Raw genomic sequence first — 23,710 nt, forward strand, 5'->3', positions numbered from 1 at the left:
AGGCACAACCTAAAAGTGCCCTCCCGTAAAATCCCCACCAGCAAATAAAGCGATTGGACCCTTAATTCTAGTTGGGATTTCCCACCAGCAAATAAAGCGATTGGACCCTTAATTCTAGTTGGGATTTCCCACCAGCAAATAAAGCGATTGGACCCTTAATTCTAGTTGGGATTTCCCACCAGCAAATAAAGCGATTGGACCCTTAATTCTAGTTGGGATTTCCCACCAGCAAATAAAGTGATTGGACCCTTAATTCTAGTTGGGATTTCCCACCAGCAAATAAAGCGATTGGACCCTTAATTTCTAGTTGGGATTTCGAGGAAATTATTTACACACATACTCGGCAGTGAGGTTTGACCCCCACCCTTTTTATTTTACCCCCACCCTTTTTACTGAGGCACCCTTTATACTGAAAATTCCTGACCCCCATGCTTTTAACTGAGGCACCCTTTATACTGAAATTTCCTGACCCCACCACTTTTTGTATCCATTAATGAAGTCACACGCAATTCGAAGTAAATCAAGTATGCCGAATTCTGCACCTATTTCACACATGCAAGTCCGATGTTTTTCTCTCCATGAAGTTGATACATTATGTGAACAATGCAAATTTTATGTGAAAAGCTACTACTGTACTGTACAATAAACATTTTAATGTATAACTGTACTTTTTTGGCGTCCAAATGTTGTTCTTGTCATGAACTGATTCGTATCTCGCGTGCGCTGTGTTCAGTGACTTATATCCTACCCTTCTTCGCTCAATTAATTATGCATGAATAATGACGTCACTCACACGTACGATCGATGTAAAGAATTAACTACCACACATCGTAACACGTCATGGAAAAATCTGACATTTGCATATCACGGAAGGGATTCCGGGGAGGATATTGCGCTAGTCTGGACTCACGTAAACAGGCACTGCCGGCCTGCATCAAATGGAATTTTATCTTGCGCAGGTTTGGCAATTTTTCTTGGAATTATGATTGTTTTAACATTCAATAAAAATATACTTTAAGCTGAAACAAGCCCACGCTTTTTATTTTATTCCCACGCTTTATACCATTCCACGCTTTTTACCCAAAAAGTTTAAACCTCCATGTTTTTATCAATTTTCAGAATTTTGAACCGGCACGCATTAAAAAGCGTGGACTGCCGAGTATGCACATGAAATTTACCCAAGGAAAGGGAGCCCAAGTGCGCCATTAGGCAAATCTTTACGGTAATGTGTGTCAGATGCATTAATCGCAGTTCCTCGGTTGATATTACATGAACACATGGAGACGTTCGCGAGAATTTCCACCAACTAGTATGTTGCGCATCAGATGGAATATGTTAATTGCAGTTGCTCAGTTGATATTTACATAAACACATGCAGACGTCCGCTAGAATTACCACCAACTAGTATGTTGCGCGTTGGATGGAATGCATTAATTGAACACACAGAGCCAAGACAGTCCTCATCCATGAAGTTTTTCAACAAGACTCCTTTATCATCAAACACTTCAATCTGTAAGGGAAATATATTGAGAAAATAAATTAAATAATGAAGAAGGAGGCAGCCTATATGCTTCACCCTAGCAGGGCTCTAAGACAACACAAGACACAAATTCAATCCCCGCTGAGTCCTGATTTTTTCTATCTCAAAATTTTCATATGTCAGTTTGCTTGAGCCCCAAACACGTCATGAAAATAAATTATAATTTTGTCCCAATTTCAAAAAGCCCCATTCCAGGGGGGTACTTCTGTCAGCCCTATTCTCATATACCTGACCTTATAGGGAGATTGTGCACTTGATCAAGTGTACATTATTATTGTGATTATCATAATACCCTTCTATAGTAAGAATTCCAATTGAATGAACGCAGCTTTCAATAGCGTGACTTTTTTTTGCATACACTGTGCGATGCACGTCAGCGTGTGCGACTGTGCGTGATTGACGCGGAAGTGAATCCAACCAAGCCAACGCACTTGTGATATTGGTTAGCATTGTATCCAAGGTTGTGCTTTTGCATTGTAGTTTGAAATATGCGATATACGATCGCGGTTGGATCAAGTACAGCTGTTGAAAGCTGCGTTCATTCAATTGGAATTCCTACTATAGGTCTTTCCATACTTCCAGATATAAAGTGTCACATTGAGATTATATTATAGCTCACTTTAGATCAAATCAATTCAGTTCAAATTCTTACCCTCCTAGGTCTTTCCATACTTCCAGATATAAACACATCTTCTCGACTCGGATGCCATACTGCACGGAAAGACGTCAACCAACGCCCTACAAAATTATTGTGCCTATAAAATAAAGATTACAGTAATTAACATGGATGATGGATATATATATATCTGTATATTAAAGACTTAGTGGTGCTTGAGACTGGAATTCATTCCTTTCTTGTAACCCAAAACGCTGGTTATTCCTTCATGTAATTTTACACGAAATTAGGGTTAGGGTTAAGGTTAGGGTTAGTTTAGGGTTAGGATTAGGGTTAGGATTAGGGTTAGGATTAGGATTAGGCTTAGGGTTAGGGTTAGGATTAGGGTTAGAGTTAGGATTAGATTACACGAAATAATTACATGAAGGATCAACCAATACACTAGAGTAAATACTGTACCATCCAAAAAGGATTTGTCAAGACACTTGTTGTCTGCATCAGATTCTGTCATATATGAAAAGGCTGCCTTGTATGATTTTTTTTATTATTGTCATCAAATTGTGACGAGATACACTGTAAAATTAACTTTATACAGTGGAAACTCATTAACACGAAGTTGTGCGGAATTCAAATTTTACTTCTTGTTATCAGGAGTTTGTGTTATCCAGTTCTAATAACATGTGAAATGTATGCTTGGGAATGTAAAACATACTTCTTGTTATCAGGAACTTCATGTTAAGTGGGTTTGTGTAACGTTAACGAGTTGCCACTGTATATTAATTTATCCATTCATAAAAGAAAGAAGCATGCTGAAATATAAAACAACAATACATTTGTGAAGGTTTAATAAATATTGATGTAGCCTCTCAAATAAAAAGTGAGTCCAGTTGATCAGTTTTATGTTCAATTTAATATAAAACAACAATATGAAATATAGCAATGATAATAAAAATCACACAGGGCAGCCTTAAGAGATACTAGTATGTGATGCAGATGACGACATGCTATTTTCTGAAAGATGTAAACATTTATAGAAACTGGCGACTAATTTCAGATTTGCTTTTATTCAATTGCGGTCAAAGTTGTGATCGCTCTAACAAGTGGAAACTTCTTTTTTTAAGGCAACTATTTCAAGCTTATCTAATAGGGTGCATCTCTTGCCCCTCATGTTACCCAAATTTCTTGTCCCTAGTCTCAAAACGTTCCATTGGTCAAAATATTACTCCATACCAAATTTAAAATTATTCCGAAGTCGTTTAGGGGGGCCTCCGTGACATTGAAATTGTTGGTCATTTGCCATACCATATGCATAAGGCAGCTATTTTGTTTAGATGGTTAACATTAGAAATTACTGCTGCCTTATGTATTTTGTCCATGTAGTTAGGACTATTATGAATCAAGATGTAAAAAAAGCCCATGTCCCAAAATTAAACATTTAAGGGAGCTATCTACAAGGACCAAGTTTATGTAAACATAAATGGCTGCCCTTTGCTGTCTTTACTGTGTAATTGTGAAATTACTTAAATATTCATAACTTTCCTGTTTCCATGCCAACTTTGAACCGTTAGGCTGATAGTTACTACTACAGACTATAATGATCACACACTTGCATCTAGACCTTGCTGAATTTGATGAGACAACACACACAGGACTGAGGTTCTTCAAATCTTGATATTGGATATCTCCGACTGGTACTGGCATGATCATTTTACCTCATTCAGCTTTATACATTGTCTTTGTTGTTGCCGTTTAAGCCAGTGCTTCTTCTGTGTTGGTACTTTGTCAATTGTCACTGCAGAGTGCAAAATTCTGCAAAGTGTACCATTTTGTTTGGTTTTACATTGCAACTTTCTTTTATGTACTATGATTTAACTGGCATTGAAATTATATGATTCACATACTTAAGTAACCTTTGTAGGCCTATGAATATTTCCATGAGAGGTACATGTAGTTCTTCTTGGATTGGAACCTCAATTCAAGTAAGCAGATCTTTATGGGGAACAAAAGTTTTGCCATTCGTCTGGCCTAGCATCTACAATGCTCTGGAATCTTAAACTTAACTTCTGAGTTTGCTCACCACTACCTACAATAATGCAATTCACAACTTCGCGAAATCATCTCTGCTGAGAACTCCGATCTGAAGATTTGAAGAACCTCAGCCTTCCATTCTTTTTAACGTATAACATGATACTGTCTCATCAAATTGAGCAAGGTCTATAAATGTGCAAGTGTGCGATCACTCTTCTGTAGTAGTATCAGCCTAACAGGTCAAAGTTAGCACGAAAACAGGAAAGATATGTATATCTAAGCAAATTCACAATTACACAGTAAAGACAGCAAAGGGCAGCCATTTATGTTTACATAAACTTGACCTCTGTAGATAGCTCCCTTATGTTTTATTTTTTTGAGTTAGACTATTTTAACATCTTGATTCATTAATAGTCTTAACTACATGAACAAAATACATAGGGCAGCAGTCATTTCTAATGTTAACCATGCAAAACAAAATAGCTGCCTTATGCATATGGTATGGCCATTGACCAACAATTTCAACGCCACGGAGGCCCCCTAAACGACTTGAATAATTTTAAATTGGGTATGGGGTAATATTTTAACCAATGGCACATTTTGAGACTAGGGACAAGAAATTTGGGTAACATGAGGGGCAAGAGATGCACCCTACTATCTAAACAAAATGTTGATGGATTTATACCAGAGGATGTTTAAAGACATTCCCACAACCCAATGGGGTTTCTGACCTTGTATGTCTGGCTTTTGTACACATATGGTAGAGTTGATCATGCCTTACATTGGAATTGTGTGCAAATATCTGGTGTTTTCATCCTATTATTTAACATTCATAACATCGAGACTTAGGAATAAAACTAATGCAGTGGGACAATATGAATGTTTCCTGTAAGAAAATCAAATATCAGTCCTAAGTCTCAACTATTAGCTTGTTGGCTGCAGTTTTAAAATGACCATTTTGTGTGTGTGGCAATGGGGACTTTGCCTTTAAAATTAGGTTATATTGATCAAATTTCCCAATCATAGTGCATTGTAGGAATGCCTTTAAGCCTCCTCTGGATTTATACATACCTTACAGTAGTCTTCAAAAATACAGCCCCATTATCAGCAAATGTGTACACCCTGGGAAAATAATTGTTAACAAAGTTAATAATTCCCAAAGTTTCCATACAGTGATACTTATCAAGAGAGGGCTCTCTTTAAATTACTGTAAGATTTGAGTTCTCCCTGTTCATTTTTTTGGGGGGTGGGAGCGGTCACCGGAATGGGAGCGTTTTGTGGACAAAGCCTGATATTCAAATTTAAAAGTAACAGTAAAGGGAGCCCTCTCTTAATAGTATGAACGTGTGGAAATTCTTTAATTTTGTAAAGCAGACAGTGGTATCCGGGAGTGATATAGACCCAGATTGAATTAATTGAAAATAATGATGTACGTGAAGCAGTGGTTAATATTTGACTGAGACAAAATAATGATGAGATCGTGCAAAATAAAGTGAAAAATAAATTTAAAAAAGGACCAAATATCAACTATGTCATAGTCTGTGCCTCAAATTTTAGTTATCAAGGGAGTCAAGAGCGTCAGGCGAATCTTAACAGTATATTAGTGCTACAATATCAATACCATCCACAAGAACTAAACTTTTGAAACATATCTGAATATGAACTAAATATGCAAATTAGGCAATGCTAAAGGTCTAAGAGTCAGATAGTGTTTTTTATCAGTATTGTAAGATCATACTGCAAACCAGAACACACTGAATTAACTTATGAGTTAAATAAAAATTCCTTTAAAAAAGGAATGTGGCGCCCAATGTGAGCTGGGCGGGATATGGTGAATTCCATGGTGATTAGATGATTTAGGGAAGAGTAGAAGATGATCAAATACGAGAGAAATGCTTCATGGAATGAAGCTTTCGTGTCAATTTGCGATTATGTGAGGTCGGAGTTCTGTTTTGGGAGCCTATTGTAGTGAGGATATTGCTTTGGATATTGAATATTGTTGAATTTCGTTATGCAGGGCCTAGGGTATATGATGGATAACTAGAAGACACAAATAAGTAAGCTTCCCCCTAGCCATCTATACACTCATTCTTGTCACACGACGAATGTCGACAAAGTCATGTAAACGTAATTTCGTTTTTCACCCGACCTCCGTCCAGAAACAATCCTGAAATGTTGAAAACTTGGGGTCGGCGCACTCATGCCAGTTTATCCTAAGGTATACTCTGTGTCTTTTGTAGCCAACCATGTGGCTAAGAGAGGCTAGGAAATACTTAAACTAATACAAAACAATCATACCCTCCTTTCATATCAAACAATACCAAGAAATTGACAGGCCTGTTAAATCAAGGGTAAGATCGATCGTTATTCTTCATGAAACGGGCACAGCCCATTTTTGTCTCGCCTGAATGTTCAGGGAGAGACTTAGTAATCACTATGGTGTGTGTGTGTCCGTGTGTGGGTGGGGGTGGGTGTGTGCGTGTGTGTGTTCGGAAAAAGCTTGTGAACGCGTTATCTTGAGAACCGTAAGTGCTATGATGATGAAACTTTATAGGGGGTAGCATGACCAGAGGGTGTCGACCTGATTAGATTTTGAGCGCAAAATATGGTAATTAAGTACCTAATTTGCATAATTTATGCGTAATAAGCAAAATACCTTGTGAACAGATTATCTGGAGATCCGTATGGGGTACAGTGGCGTAACTTGGTGGGGAGTAAGCGTGGCCAGATGTTCTCGACCTGATTAGATTTTCAGCGCAAAATATGCTAATTAAGTACCTAATTTGCATAATTTATGCGTATTTGATGCGTATCAAGCAAAAAAAACCCTTGTGAACAGCTTATCTGGAGATCCGTATGGGGTACAGTGACGTAACTTGTTGGGGAGTAGCGTAGCCAGATGTTCTCGACCTGATTAGATTTTCAGCGCAAAATATGCTAATTAAGTACCTAATTTGCATAATTTATGCGTATCAAGCAAAAACCCTTGTGAACAGCTTATCTGGAGATCCGTTATGGGGTACAGTGGCGTAACTTGGTGAGGAGTAAGCGGGGCCAGAGGTTCTCGACCTGATTAGATTTTGAGCGTAAAATATGGTAATTAAGTACCTAATTTGCATAATATATGCATAATAAGAAAAATACCTTGGGAACAGATTATCTGGAGATCCGTATGGGGTACAGTGACGTAACTTGGTGGGGAGTTATGTGGCCAGAGGTACTCGACCTGATTAGATTTTCATGAGGTCAAAGGTCACATACAAGGTCAAAGGTCAACTGAGGTCACCAAATCTTTTAATAATTAATTTTCAATTGTGCATCACATATCCCAATAACAGCTTGATCGGTCATGTAATTAAGGAAATATGACGACTTTAAGATAGTCGCTTTCTTTGTAAAGTATAGCAAAGTAGCACTTTCAATGAGTGATAACTCGTAAAGGAAGCATCTTTCTGTTTTGATTTATTTGATGAAATAGTTCTTTGGTATTGCCAAATTTGATTTTTCAGCGCAACATACTTTTTCCAATTTCGTGAGGTCAAAGGTCACATACAAGGTCAAAGGTCAACTGAGGTCACCAAATCTTTTAACAATTAATTTTCAACTGTGCATCACATATCCCAATAACAGCTTGATCGGTCATGTAATTAAGGAAATATGACGACTTTAAGATAGTCGCTTTCCATGTTAAGTATAGCAAAGTAGCACTTTCAATGAGTGATAACTCGTAAAGGAAGCATCTTTCTGTTTTGATTTATTACTTTGATGAAATAGTTCTTTGGTTTTGCCAAATTTTGGAAGGTCATTACGGGGTCATCCGAGGTCACTCAGGGGTCATCTGAGGTCAAGTTATTAAAAACTCGTATGGGCATGAAACTTGGTGGGTACAGTCATCATTTAAAGCCAAATTTTTGGAAGGTCATTTTGGGGTCACCAGGGGTGACTGTACCCACCAAGTTCCATGTCCATCCAACTTGGTGGGTACAGTCAACATTTCAAGCCAAATTTTTGGAAGGTCATTTTGGGGTCACCAGGGGTCATCTGAGGTCAAATTAGTAAAAACTGTCGTATGGACATGAAACTTGATGGGTACAGTCAACATTTCAAGCCAAATTTTTGGAAGGTCATTTCGGGGTCATCTGAGGTCAAATTAGTAAAAACTGTTGGATGGACATGGAACTTGGTGGGTACAGTCAACATTTAAAGCCAAATATTTGGAAGGTAATTTCGGAGTCACCAGGGGTCATCTGAGGACAAATTAGTAAAAACTTGTATGGGCATGAAACTTGATGGGTACAGTCAACATTTAAAGCCAAATTTTTGGAAGGTCATTTTGAGGCCACCAGGGGTCATCTGAGGTCAAATTAGTAAAAACTGTCGTATGGGCATGAAACTTAGCACGAGGGGTAGTCAACATTTAGAGCCAAAATTTTAGAAGGTCATTTCAGGGCCACCAGGGGTCATCTGAGGTCATATTAGTAAAAACTGTTGCATGGGCATGAAACTTGGTGGGTATAGTTACCATCGGCCAGATAATCGTGCCCAGCCGATAACCGCCAAATTCATTTACCTCTCTACCAACAGTTATCGCAAAAGCAGGCGGTCACAAAAGCAGGCGAGACTCGTGGTTCGAGAACCGCCTTGTTATGTTATTAATTCTGCTAAAAATTAATTAATAAATAATAAAATTACGTCATAGAACTCTATTTTAAACAGACAAAATAGCCAGTGGGGTTTCTTTCACTTAACCTTGCTAGGAACCCTTCCCAGCAGTTAGGTATTACAATGAATATTATTTTTGCAAATACACTTCTGACACAGTCATGTCTTCCGAATTTATTCCTTTCTCTGCTGACCAGAACTGATTTTCATTAATTAATGTTTTTTATCAGAGATAGTCACCACAAAGATACTGAGCTTCTAATATCTTTGGTCACAATCAGTTAGCAGTCGATTCAAGCACATGAAGTCATAAACCAATTAGTGATTTCATGATTGGTCAGTGGTTGTGTTGGTCAACTATAATTAATTGGTGTTGGTTTAAGGATTAGGTGCACCGCGTGCAATCACTATGGACCACAATGGCCTCATTCCAGTGGCATATTATCAATAACCTCAATTAAACAATCATAGTGCAAAATTTGACCTTAAGTTGCAAAGTATGAGTTTTTGTACTCACATTTTCAAAGGTCATTCAATGAATGCACAAATGTATTGGGGTTAAAGAACTGTGCCCTGATAGATGAGCATGTTGTAGATTCTTCACACTGTAAACAACTAGTTCATGTGCAAACATGTTCAAAACATACATAATTAGAATGGTCAAATGTCACCGCTCATCGGGTTCTAAGAGGCGGTAAACTGGTTTAAACCATACAAAGGTCACGGGTTATTTGGTGTTTTTATAAGTCCATTAATTTTGTATTTTAAACAAAGAATATACACACATCATTTTATCCCGTGCATATCAGAAAACAATAATAAAATAAAATCCTAGCATATTGTGGTTTTATTTCTGAGCTGGGCATAATTTTAGCAAAACAATTAAGGAGTAAATCTAGCAAGAGTGAAATTAGAAGCTTTTCACAAAGTACATGCCTATATGTGGCCCCTCCGTAGAGAGCGCCACAAAAAGGGTGAGGTACTTAATTTAATTCTGATGCATCAGTTCAATTCTCACCAGTGGCAACTTGCTAGGGTATTAATTAAAAGTCTGTATCATTTTTTATGTACATTAAAATCTCTCCATTGTTCATTTAGAATTTAGAAATGAACCAGAGAGTACTCCATCATTTGGATGGGAAGTTAAGTCATTGGTCCCATAACTTAATGAGTTAAAATTTCATCAAGAAATTACCTTAGTGTTAGTGTGGTGATACTTTTTGTGCGCAGTGTAGTACTTTTGTCCAGTATTTTGTACTGTTTTAAAAAAGAATACTGATAATTTTTCCTTACTTTAGTGTATCATTATGTGATGTAGTCAGTAATTTACGCCCTGTCAGTGGGGAGAAATAGGCACCAGTCACTCCACGGCCCTGATTCAAAGTTGTGATGCTTTTATTCTTCTTTCCTTTTGTCTTAAGTGAGCGTGTATCCCATAAGGCCACAGTGCTAAATGGAATAATAGAAACAATGACATAAATATGAGCCACAGGATACATGATTTTAGCACTATAGTTTGATCAGCTCGTAATCGGCAGGTCTTAAAACATCACAGATTAATAACAATATATTTTATTTTGAGAATTATCTTGTGACATCTCGCCAGAAGAATATTATAAATTATTATTTGAAGTCCTATACTTTTCTACTTTCTTTAATACGCAAAATATAAACCATACAGATCAATTATATACTTCTTAACGTGTGTCTAATATTCGGCATAGTGGTAAAAGCCTAATCATTCCCGCCGATTACGAGCTGATCAAAGTATAGCCAACACTCAGTGGGTAAATGTGCAGCCAGCTCTTCAAAGGGGGCAGGGGGTTGTCAATCTGAATTTTAAAAAGTCCACTTTTTTCTGTAAAAAATGTTGAACATCGGGCCCCTTTTGAAGGAAAAATTCGCAGAAGATCCACTTTTTTCAGTAAAAACATTGAAATTTGCCCTTTATTGAAGACAAAATTCACAATCCACTTTTGAGTCCACCGCACCTCAAATCCTGGCTCCGGGCCTGCGCTCTTCGTGATTGGATGACTATTAGTATTAGATCAAGAATGTGTCAGGTGTTTTTTTTGTGTTTAATTTCAGTAACTTTGAGGCTCTTCATAAAATGTGCTATTCCAGTTGGAATCCATCCAACCACTGTGGAAAACATGATGTTAATCTTCCAAACAGGGAGTGTGAAAAGGAGGACATTGCCTTGGTGGTACCCTACCAGGGTTTAACCAAATTGCCTGGCTGCCTTGGAAGCGGTTCTTACTAATCTATGACCCACGACAGGGTCTTAGCTAGCCACCCGTCTGGCCGTCATTTTAGATGGGGAGTTTGCTCCTGGGGCGGGCAAAATTAATGCCTTTGACAGATGCTATATTATAAATTGTATGTTTTGAGAAGCTAATTGACTTTTTTAGTAGACCCAATTTGTAGAACAAGGCCATATCAACACATATTTGAACTCTTTGGATCCCCAATGGGCTATAGACATCTGGTAAATGTTTTAAAGGTCAAATTAGGACAGGCAATTTTATTCAAATGACGGGCAACTCTCAATTTCTAGCTAAGACCCTGACCCACGATGACGACCACTCACCGCAGAGAGTAAAACATATCAGGCTATGCAATCACTAAGTTCTGCACATGATCTGATAGACTTTGAAACTCTTCAAAATGTACCAATTTTCATAAAAATATGAAAAACTCTTTACCCAAGCTTATGTCAAACTGAAACTAACAAAATTATTTGCATATATATGCAGGTGTGTAGCCAGCATTTTTCTTGGTTGGTGGTGGTGGAGGTGGTGGTGGGGGGGGGGGCCAATAAGAATTTCAGAGGAAAAGAATTTTCTGGTTGTATCACTTTGACCCAGTATTATAGGTGGGATATACCAATTTTTTTAGAGAGACTGTACATGTACATGCTTTATTGTGACAACATAAGTGCGTAGCGCACAAACATTTGATTTTCACTATTTTGGCCCATGCCATGATCCCTTCACTTTTCCTTTGCCTTCCCAATTTTCTCTTCCTTTTTTGTCAGGGGATACTTTTCTCTTTTAAAGAGCTGGCTATGCTACTGCATACACACATGCATAGGAAAAAATATGTTCTCATACGATCATGTTAAAAATTATGGCCACAAAACAAGTGTGGACTTTCTGTTTGTGCTGCGTTTGATCAGCATTAACAAAACTTACCCATCTTTGCTTCCTGTGACGATACAATTCTTTTTAAGTGGATGCACAGAAACAGTCCGTATACTCTTATCGTGCAATCGATGTACACTCTCAGCACCACATCTGAAAGAATCATTATAGAACGTCAGGAAAGTTGTTTTTTGTTATATCTTTTTTCAAGTACCGAAAGTATAATGTGAAGTACTTATTTGTATGTAAAACACTCACAGACCACAGAATTTCGACCAAAGACGAAGTAAACTAAATTTTATTTGCATGTACATGCCTAGTAGACTTAAAATACTGCATTTCTAAATTCAACAATGTTTTACTTGTGTAGACGCTGAGGATGATAATACGAAATATCGGAACCCTTAGACATGTACGACTAGACAGGGGGAAACATGCAGGAAATGGTATTGTACAACATTTCTTTTCTATCTTCAGTTTTTAGATGGAAAGTTCATAACTTTTGGGGGAAAAATTTATTCAATGTACATTGTATCAGTTGAATACAAGAAGGTTATAAGTGCTTTGTTATTACTATGCACTTATGACCTTCTTGTATTCAATGTACATTGTATCAGTTGAATACAAGAAGGTTGTAAGTGCTTTGTTATTACTATGCACTTATGACCTTCTTGTATTCAATGTACATTGTATCAGTTGAATACAAGAAGGTTGTAAGTGCTTTGTTATTACTACGCACTTATGACCTTCTTGTATTCAATGTACATTGTATCAGTTGAATACAAGAAGGTTGTAAGTGCTTTGTTATTACTATGCACTTATGACCTTCTTGTATTCAATGTACATTATATCAGTTGAATACAAGAAGGATGTAAGTGCTTTGTTATTACTATGCACTTAGGACCTTCTTGTATTCAATGTACATTGTATCAGTTGAATACAAGAAGGTTGTAAGTGCTTTGTTATTACTATGCACTTATGACCTTCTTGTATTCAATGTACATTGTATCAGTTGAATACAAGAAGGTTGTAAGTGCTTTGTTATTACTACGCACTTATGACCTTCTTGTATTCAATGTACATTGTATCAGTTGAATACAAGAAGGTTGTAAGTGCTTTGTTATTACTATGCACTTATGACCTTCTTGTATTCAATGTACATTATATCAGTTGAATACAAGAAGGATGTAAGTGCTTTGTTATTACTATGCACTTATGACCTTCTTGTATTCAATGTACATTGTATCAGTTGAATACAAGAAGGTTGTAAGTGCTTTGTTATTACTATGCACTTATGACCTTCTTGCATTCAATGTACATTGTATCAGTTGAATACAAGGTTGTAAGTGCTATGTTATTACTATACACTTATGACTTTCTTGTATTCAATGTACATTGTATCAGTTGAATACAAGAAGGTTATAAGTGCTTTGTTATTACTACGCACTTATGACCTTCTTGCATTCAATGTACATTGTATCAGTTGAATACAAGGTTGTAAGTGCTATGTTATTACTATACACTTATGACTTTCTTGTATTCAATGTACATTGTATCAGTTGAATACAAGGTTGTAAGTGCTTTGTTATTACTATGCACTTATGACCTTCTTGCATTCAATGTACATTGCATCAGTTGAATACAAGGTTGTAAGTGCTTTGTTATTACTATGCACTTATGACCTTCTTGTATTCAATGTACATTGTATCAGTTGAATACAAGAAGGTTGTAAGTGCTTTGTTATAACTATGCACTTATGACCTTCTTGTATTCAATGTACATTGTATCAGTTGAATACAAGAAGGTTGTAAGTGCTTTGTTATTACTACGCACTTATGACCTTGTATTCAATGCACATTATATCAGTTGAATACAAGAAGGTTGTAAGTGCTATGTTATTACTCTGCACTTATGACCTTCTTGCATTCAATGTACATTGTATCAGTTGAATACAAGGTTGTAAGTGCTTTGTTATTACTATACACTTATGACCTTCTTGCATTCAATGTACATTGTATCAGTTGAATACAAGAAGGTTGTAAGTGCTTTGTTATTACTATACACTTATGACCTTCTTGCATTCAATGTACATTGTATCAGTTGAATACAAGAAGGTTATAAGTGCTTTGTTATTACTATGCACTTATGACCTTCTTGTATTCAATGTACATTGTATCAGTTGAATACAAGAAGGTTGTAAGTGCTTTGTTATTACTATACACTTATGACCTTCTTGCATTCAATGTACATTGTATCAGTTGAATACAAGAAGGTTGTAAGTGCTGTGTTATTACTATACACTTATGACCTTCTTGTATTCAATGTACATTGTATCAGTTGAATACAAGAAGGTTGTAAGTGCTGTGTTATTACTATACACTTATGACCTTCTTGCATTCAATGTACATTGTATCAGTTGAATACAAGAAGGTTGTAAGTGCTATGTTATTACTATACACTTATGACCTTGTATTCAATGTACATTGTATCAGTTGAATACAAGAAGGTTGTAAGTGCTATGTTATTACTATACACTTATGACCTTGTATTCAATGAACATTGTATCAGTTGAATACAAGGTTGTAAGTGCTTTGTTATTACTGTGCATTTATGACCTTCTTGTATTCAATGTACATTGCATCAGTTGAATACAAGAAGGTTGTAAGTGCTTTGTTATTACTACGCACTTATGACCTTCTTGTATTCCATGTACATTGCATCAGTTGAATACAAGAAGGTTGTAAGTGCTTTGTTATTACTATGCACTTATGGCCTTGTATTCAATGCACATTATATCAGTTGAATACAAGAAGGTTATGTTATTACTCTGCACTTATGATTTTGATACACTTTACATACACTAAAAAAACTGGCAAAGTCCAATTTGACTATATACTTTTGATACACCACAAGCATGTCCAAAATTAACTAAGTTCAAATTTGATACACTTTTGATACATTTTTGATACATTTTTGATACAGTTAGGTGGTATTTGATACCCTATGTTTTCAGTTGATACATTTTCAATACACCCTTCATATATCGAAACTGTATCAAATTGCTATTTGATATAGTTTTAATACACTTTGATACACTTTTAATACACTTCTTGCTGTATAGAATTTCTGCTAGGGCATGTCTTCCATAGGGGGTGTATGTATATTAACTGGAATAGCCAGGTCTACAAACCTTGTTCTAGTGTCCACTATAGCCACATGTCCTTCCCCGTTATTTTGTGCCACAATAAGTTGGGAGCCGTCTGGCGATAAGAAGTCAAAATGACTAATGTATATATCAAGGCCTGGTGTTGTAGCGTAAGCCTGCAAATAGCAGAAATCAAACATAATATCAATCAATCAATCAATTAAACAGAAAAGTGGTTATTGCATGGAGTCTCTTGAACAAGTGCCCAAGTAACGGAGTGTATTCAAGGTGTTCCGAGAAAGACCCTGTACGAGACCAGAACCAGGAAATAAATAAGATTGGGAAGTGACACTTGAGATAAAAAGTAATACAACTAGGGAAGCCGCCATTACCTTGCCATCGCGTAGGCCTGGAACACTACCGCGATTTCTACCGGCTGCATCGCGCCCGTGCTCCGCGTTCAAGTCATGAAAATTACCAGTAAAATCGTGGCTTGCTGCATCCACGGTTAGACTTTTTCAAGCCTGCTACAAAGCATTTTTTTCAAATGTTGAATAGCTTTTTTAATACTTTTAATTACATTTCTTAGCGCATCCATGAACTTAATTTATCAAATACATTAAATCAACCAACAATCCCGCTATCCGGGCCAAGATTTATAAAAGAAAAATACTGTTTCAAACACGAATATTAACCTAATTTCGCGCGATACACGTAAGACTTGGCGATAGTCTATTCAGATATCGTTGTCAAGCTCGAGGTGATTGACCCCGAATGATTGACAGTTGGGAACGCGTACTGTTATGCGTAGTCATGGTGCTGGGAGCTGCTGGGCGCGTTGGGGCTGGCGACCGTCGAGTCGACGGTCGCCAGCACCCCTTTCTCCAAGATGGCGGCGCCCATGCTGGTACCAACTTTGTGGTTCGCGGCAGCTTCTGTACAGCATACCTTAGCGTGCAAATTTGGCCAAATTTGGAGAATCGGCGAATCACTGTCAACCCCTTGCCAGAACTAAGTAAAGAGATATAGCATGTGAGAACACATCCGTTTAAAAAGATACCCCAGAGTCCTTGCAGTGATACTATGTGAGACCATGTGTAATACTGCACAGATACAATCATACCCTTATGGCAAAATTGGGGTATATTCTGAGAAAAAGATTTTGAAAAATAAATGACCCGTCCTAGCAAAAACTTCTCTTTATGCTCCCCAATTTACATAGACAGACGTGTTGATACTACCCTTTATTCAATCATTATAACCAAATTAGGACTGAATCAATTGTCTTTAATGCAGTCCCTATAGAAGCCTGTTCTTCAAAGTTTTTTAGACATGCCATGGTTGATAAGATTTATGTTCCACCAATTTGTATGAACTATTGGTGTAGAAGATTCCCCAATTATAATTTTGATTGGGAAAAGATTTGGGGTTCAATACCATGTTGTACCAGTGAGGCCAGACTTATTTCACTTAATTGGAAAATTATTCATAACATTTATCCTACAAAAGTTTTATTATGTAAAATGGGGAAAGAAGATACCAATTTGTGCAATTCTTGTAATGCTGTTGATCATCCAGAGCACTTCTTTTTTCATTGTAATAAGACCATTCCTATTTGGGAATTTGCTAACAGGGTTATTACACAAAGGCTTGGTAAAAACTTTAGGCTTTCTGTTGAAAATGTTTTATTTAATTATCATAATGACATTACCAGTGATCGGTCAAAATATATCAATTATGTTATATGTGTTGGCAAAATGTGCATTGGCAAATACAGATACGGGATCATCCTTGTCTTCTGTTCCTCTTTAGGCAGGAACTTCGTATGAGAGGTTTGGTCTGCGATGACTTTAGCTAGTTGATCGCAGATGAACAGTTACTTGGATGACTTCCGTGTCTGTTCTTGGCTCTGTCATTTTGCTTAAATTATTTCTTTGATTTTCTTATTATATACATGTATGTAAATTTGTTTTATAACATCTACTATTATTTATGGATTATGTGCAGTGCAATAACTTTTGTTGTTATAATATTTATAGTGTATTTAATGTGAATAAAAGGCATTTTGCCTGACATACTATGTCAAAAGATATAAAAAAAATCATTATAATCAAGCAATCAATCAAACATCAAGCAAGCAACGACATTGATCACTCAAACAATTGGTTAACCAATCAGTTAATCAATTATGTAAAATTGTTTGTTGCAGACTATATCATATAATTTAATCTAATTTGTAATTAATGGAGGCCATTGCAAAGAGTTGCAGCAGTACTAATGGTGGTTTGACAAACACTTCGTCCATGGTCTTCAACATATTTTGAGTCTATAATAAATGCCTCGTCTAAATTGTGGTGTATACAGTATATCTCTCTACCGAAATATTATATCACTGGAAACTTACTTCATCAAACACTCCCATCTCAAGTTCTAACTGTGCCATCATATAGCCTGAGTATATTTTTGTTGGCACATGATTATTTCCACAAACTTCCATGAACATCCAGCAATCTTTACTAATTTGACCTCTGATGACCCCTAATGATGACCTTGCAATGACATTCAAAATTGTTGGCACATAATGATGATAAATCACACCAAGTTTTAAGAGCATAAGAGTAACTTACTTCATCAAACACGCCTCTCTCCAAGTCTCCACACCTTACAGTCCCGTCATAGCTTGTGGACAAAATCTTTGAAGGGTTTGCTGGTGCAAAATGGAGGCAGTTGATTGGACTCGAGTGAGGTTCAAACAACATGATGCCACTTGTCTCTTTGTTTTGGGATTCCTGCATACAAAAATATACAATAAACAAAATGACTCGACTAGCCATACCTAACTCTATTCAGATTTTTTTCTTGGATCTTGGACCCAGATGCCCCCAAAACTTGAAACTGGTGAGAATCAACTGAAAAAGTAATCACTTCAGGCTAAAAAGCTCAAAAACAGGCTGAGAAAAATAAACACAAAGATATTATTTTGAACTCGCAAAATACCTGAAAATTAACTCATCTTATGATAGAGTGTTGTTTTGTGACTTTTATCTTTCACCAAAATGTTAAATTTTACGACAATTCTAAGACAACTATTAACTGGTTGTATTCAATATGTTGATTAGAATCTTCAGCAAATGGGCTATTTCAGTAAAATCCATACACCCAAAATGGAAGACATGACCTTAATCTCCCACACAGGGGGTGTAGATTTCAAATGAAGTCACCCATTCGGGTAACACCATTTGTAATTCACACTCCCTGTGTGGGAGATTAAGTCATGTCTTCTATAGAGGGTGTATGGATTTTACTGAAATAGCCCAATGTATGTAAGATGGTGGCAATGTGATAACTTCCTCCATTCAATCTATCCTGGAAATCAACAAGGGATTCCTATTTACTGATGTGCACTGTACAGTATAATATTAGGGTTAGCCCTCAATAAAAGGTGATGCTTTAAATTTCTTAGGGCACTAGTTTATTTGATGCAGTATGATTTCCCGAGCATTTGGACACCTTTTTCATCAAAATCGGCCAAACGATGAGTTGGTGCTGACCAAAACAAGCACTGTTTTGAAACATCACCATTCTGTAACCCACCACTAATAATACATACACTTACCACATCCCATATTCCAAGTCTACCACCTCTATCACCAGCACATACCACAACCTTATCCTGCGATGGGTGGATAGCAACAGAGTACACACGTTCTCTCGTAACCTTAGCAACCCGATCTGGCATGATCTTCATCTTAGCAAATGCCCGACAGAATGTTTGGAGTGCAGGCTGGGACTGTGTATGCTTTGTGGAGTCATAGTTGGGAGAATTGCTGACAATGTCCCTTAATGTTTCACTGACTTGAATTGGTAAATTCTCCTTACTACTCTCATAGAGCTTTGTGGGTAGCATTTGAAGTGGGCCTGTTGGTTTACGTTCCTGCAATCAAGAAATCAAACATGTTTAAATGAGGAGTGTCACCCCCTGGTAGGAAAATTACTTTTATTCTATTCTTTACTTTTTTCTCTTTCATTTGACACCACTCAGGGTGTCATATCTTCTTGGGATTTCGAGATATGGAAAAGGACCCAAAATAGGAATATTGACCTGGGTCTTATGAGGAGTGTCACCCCCAGTGGGGAAAATAATCTTAATACATTCTTTGCTTCTCTCTCTTTCATTTGATACCACTCGGCGGGTCATACCTTCTTGGCATTTCAAGATATGAAAAGGACCCAAAATATAAATACTGACCCAGGTCTCATGAGGAGTGTGACCCCTAGTGGGGAAAGTATTTTTTATTATATTCTTTGCTTTGTTCTCTTTCATTTGATACCACTGGGGTACATACCTTGTTGGCATTTTGAGATGTGAAAATGACCCATATGAATATTGACCCAGGGCTTATTATGAGTGCCACCCCCGGGTGGGGAAATATTCTTATTATATTCTTTACTTCTTCCTCTTTCATTAAACACCACTTGGGGGTTCATACCTTGGCATTTAAAGATATGTCCATTTCAGACCAAAAGGTTGGTAAGTAAGTTAGTAAGTAACATACACTCATATAGGCTGATACCATTTCATGGTTCAGCAAAAATGTCTCGAAATAAATTTTGCCTCCTAAATAAGTAGCCATGAAGCTGTGGTGATTATGGTTAACTGAATTTAAATAAGTACAAACTATAGTGCCCGCAAAATTTTGTGACCAAATGATATTTGAAATAAAAAGTAAACCAATAATGCATTACCTCACGTTTGGTGACCTCATCAATGTACCGTATGACTGGTTTTGGTGGGAGTGGTTTGCCATCAGGGCCTTGGCGTCGAACCTCAATGACGGCTTCCTGGGTGTAACAACTTTCTTTTCTCTGTAGATATGAAGAGATATGGGACATTGTATGTAATTACATAGAAAAATAAACAAACTTGTTTTGGTGGGAGTGGCTTGCCATCAGCTCAGGAGCCTGGCATTGTAACTTTGGTGAGTTTCCTTGGGCTAACGAAGAGATATGGGACATGCAGGGAAAAACAAACTACTGGTTTTGGTGGGAGTGGCTTGCCATCAGCTCAAGGCCCTGGCATTGTTACCTCATCAGTAAGTTTCCTTGGTATAACAACTTTCTTTTCTCTGTTACACTGAGATATGAAGAGATATGGGTTATTTACATTGTAAAAACAACCAAATTGGTTTTGGTCTAACAACTTTCTTTTTTCTCTGTGACAAGATATGAAGAGATATGGGCAGGGTTCACACACCTTGAAACCTTTAAAATTCAAGGACTTTCAAGGTCCAAAAGCATGATTTTCAAGGACTTACCACAACACAAAAAGCTGCATATTAATGAAAGGGACAGCTCCTCTCCACTCCACAAATTTGGTCAAAATTACACTTTAGGTAAAATTCCAATTTTCAAGGACCTTGTGCAAATTTCCAGGACTTTCAATTCAAGGCCTTGAAAAGGTGTTTTCAAATTCAAGGACTTTCAAGGACTGTGGGAACCCTGTATGGGATATTTTTATTTGGAAAAAATTAAACAAACTTGTTTTGGTGAGAGTGGCTAGCCATCAGCTCGGGCCAGCGCCCAAATTGTGTGATTGTGGGTGCATTTTCGAATACTTTTTCAAAATGCACCAAAAATTGACAAATCTGTGAGTTTTTCCCTAACCTTGAATATTTTTTCCCTGCATTGTGTGATTTTGTTCTTACCTGGGAATATGTTTATCCCTCTGAAAAACACCCAAATTGTGTTATTTTGGGAGTATTTTCAAATAATTTGTCAAAAATGCACCAAAAACTGAAAAATTTAGGTGTTTTCCAAAGTTTTCCAAACCCTTTCTCCCTCTGAAAAACACCCAAAATGTGTGATTTTCAGTGGCCTTACCTGGGTTTAGGTTTAGTTATTTTCTTTGGTCCATTGATACCAACAAGTTGTTCTTTTGCTTTAAAAATGCCCAAAGATGCAAAGAATTTAGAGTTTTCCTTAATGTTTTTCAGTCTAATCTTTTCATAATCAGACACAGAGGTATCCTGAAAATAAGTAAATAAACAAACAAATGAATTAGTAATATACATTTTGTACTGGTAAATAAAAACAACCACAAGCATAACAAGAACACTTTCAGAAAATCACTGATCACTATGTACCAAGACACATTAGGTCTCATTGCTTAAGGTTGGTCTGAACCCTGGAATTATGGAAACTTTCGGGCCTCATAACTTCTAAATTGTTGGTCTAAAGTATATAAAAGTACATATTTAGAATGGCAAAGACTTGATAAGTTCATCTATGAGGTCAAAAAAAATCCCAAAAATAACGGTTTTTGGCCCACTTCTTTTTCGTGCATCCTAACAAACAAATTCTTGGGCCAAAATTTTTTTTAAATTAATTTTTAAAAACTGGATCAAAATATCTCACCAAAAATATTTGAAATTTGGGCCAAAATCGGGCTTTTTATGATTTTTTGAAAATCAGCATTTTTGACCATTTTGGTGCAAATTTCTCAAAGTTGGTCGAAATTCAAAAAAATGAAAAAAAAATTTGACCTCACAGATGAACTTATCAAGTCTTTGCCATTCTAAATATGTATATTTACAGCTCTAGCAAATAAGTGTATAGTAGGCCTAATCAATTTGTATGTATACTTTTATATACTTTAGACCAACAATTTAGAAGCTATAAGGCCCGAAAGTTTCCATAATTCCAGGGTTCAGACCAACCTTAAACAGAATTGGTCATATCTCACCTCCTCTTTCAACCAAATCGACGGTAATAACTTTTGTAGTGAGATATCAACATTTAATCACAAATTGCAATAATTCTATGCAATCAGCTGAATAAAGATTAATTTACAAAAGAGATCTCTGTTATAGGAAAATTATTTAATTCGTGTACATCGTGGAACTTTCAACTATCCGAAAGTGCCAGCTAGAGGATACCTTGCATATATGGGTACAATCAGTCCGAATTTTTAGGGTTAGGGTTCCTAAATTTTTAGGGTTAGGGTTCCTAAATTTAGGGTTAGGGTTCCTAAATTTGTCCACATAATAATTTTTTTTGCCAACATGGAGTGTGCTATGGTTTCCAAATTTTTAGGGTTAGGGTTCCTAACCCTAAAAATTCGGACTGACAGTGGTTCGGACTGATGGGGAAGCTTACGTTATCCAAAAGTTTCCAGGTAGACATCCAGAAGTCTCCCAAAAGATTACAAATGAGGTTAATTCCCAGAAACTTAGATTCTCTAGCTGTAGGATTTACACGCTTTTAATTTGACCCTGAAAATAGCCTAAATCATCCTAAAAACTGCATTGTTGGTACATAGTTAAAGGTGACTGAATGATTTCAAAGTGGAGTAACATATTGACAGTTGGAATATTTTGTGGATGAGATGAAAGTGTATGATTCCATCACGCATTGACAAGATCAGACTCAAATATATTGTGCTAACAAATAAAATCAACATCATCAAGGTCATCACTTACAATTGGGATTTATTTCTGCGAGTCATTTTGGAGAACCAAGCATATATGATAAAAGAGCTTGGGTCAATGCAATTGCTGATAATCATGTGACCCCTTACCATGTCATCATCTGAGCTGCTTCCTGAAGACTCAACATCATCATCACAGGAGACTCTAGCATCTGGTATGTTTGGTTTAATGTCTTGGGAATTTGAATCTGATATTCTTCCAGAACTCTCAACATCTTCCAGGTTATCACCTATAAGTGCGACATCTTCTGGGTTCCATTTTTGCAAAACAATTCTGGGTAATGTAGGAACCTGATGAGAGAGAAATATCAAGAAAAAGTTAATATTTCAGCAAAGATTTGTACCGGGAAGTTCCGACATGGAGATTTCTACAAATTCATACACAGGTATAACCAAAGGAACACACAACCAATACCGTTTTTATGAAATGAAATGATTAGTTTCAGTGAAATGTGAGGTCATGATTTCATTATTCTGGAAAATTTCATTATTGTCAAAACTTTCATTTATATGGCTATAGCCAATTGAAATACCATCTCAAATTTCAGGTATTGATGCTTAGATCACCATTTCAGACATTTTGCAACAGATTGAGAAAAGATTTGAATTTGTTTTTATTAAAATGAAAAGAAATTTGCAATTTTTGTAATCACTAGAAACATGAGGTAATCCTTAAATTTCCATTATTTACTACATCTCTACCCCTACAACTAAGAAAAACTGCTGATTATGATCAGCAGGGGATGTCAGACATTTTGAGAGTTTCAATTTTGATTATTTCCATCTCAATTTTCAGATAATTGATTATTTTATGAAAATAATGAAAGTTTTGGTCAAAATGAAAAGGTGATACTGCGGGCGGGTGACAGAAAACTAAGAATCATTAGCCTATAGGCTACTGAGTCAGTTAGTCTTATAAATTAGTCAGCTAGTCTTATAAATTATAGACATGATCATGATAGACCGTACATACCTTTATTCCCAATGCATTCTCCTTGCTGCAATATTCATATTTTCTCTTTTTACTCTTATCAAATATGCCGCAGACATGCACTGAAACCTTGGTGCCTTCTGTAGGTATAAAAGGCAA

At 36.6% G+C, this 23,710-nt stretch overlaps 1 protein-coding gene across 1 annotated transcript; it reads right to left on the reverse strand.

Moving 5' to 3' along the window:
- Window positions 1-325: 325 nt before the first annotated feature.
- Window positions 326-22,316, reverse strand: LOC140139592 (WD repeat-containing protein 76-like). Its single transcript, XM_072161297.1, has 12 exons — window positions 22,290-22,316; window positions 21,015-21,160; window positions 20,221-20,347; window positions 19,881-20,000; window positions 18,751-19,068; window positions 17,762-17,923; window positions 15,180-15,310; window positions 12,041-12,142; window positions 10,140-10,295; window positions 5,256-5,306; window positions 2,193-2,295; window positions 326-1,510 (listed from the first exon to the last, which is right to left on the reverse strand). Exons 1-12 carry the CDS (start codon window positions 22,314-22,316, stop codon window positions 1,361-1,363), a joined length of 1,593 nt encoding a protein of 530 aa, XP_072017398.1. The 3' UTR covers window positions 326-1,360.
- Between the last annotated feature and the right edge of the window lie 1,394 nt (window positions 22,317-23,710).

The sequence above is a fragment of the Amphiura filiformis genome, chromosome 18 (genome assembly GCF_039555335.1).
Source record: "Amphiura filiformis chromosome 18, Afil_fr2py, whole genome shotgun sequence".
Classification (NCBI taxonomy): domain Eukaryota; kingdom Metazoa; phylum Echinodermata; class Ophiuroidea; order Amphilepidida; family Amphiuridae; genus Amphiura; species Amphiura filiformis.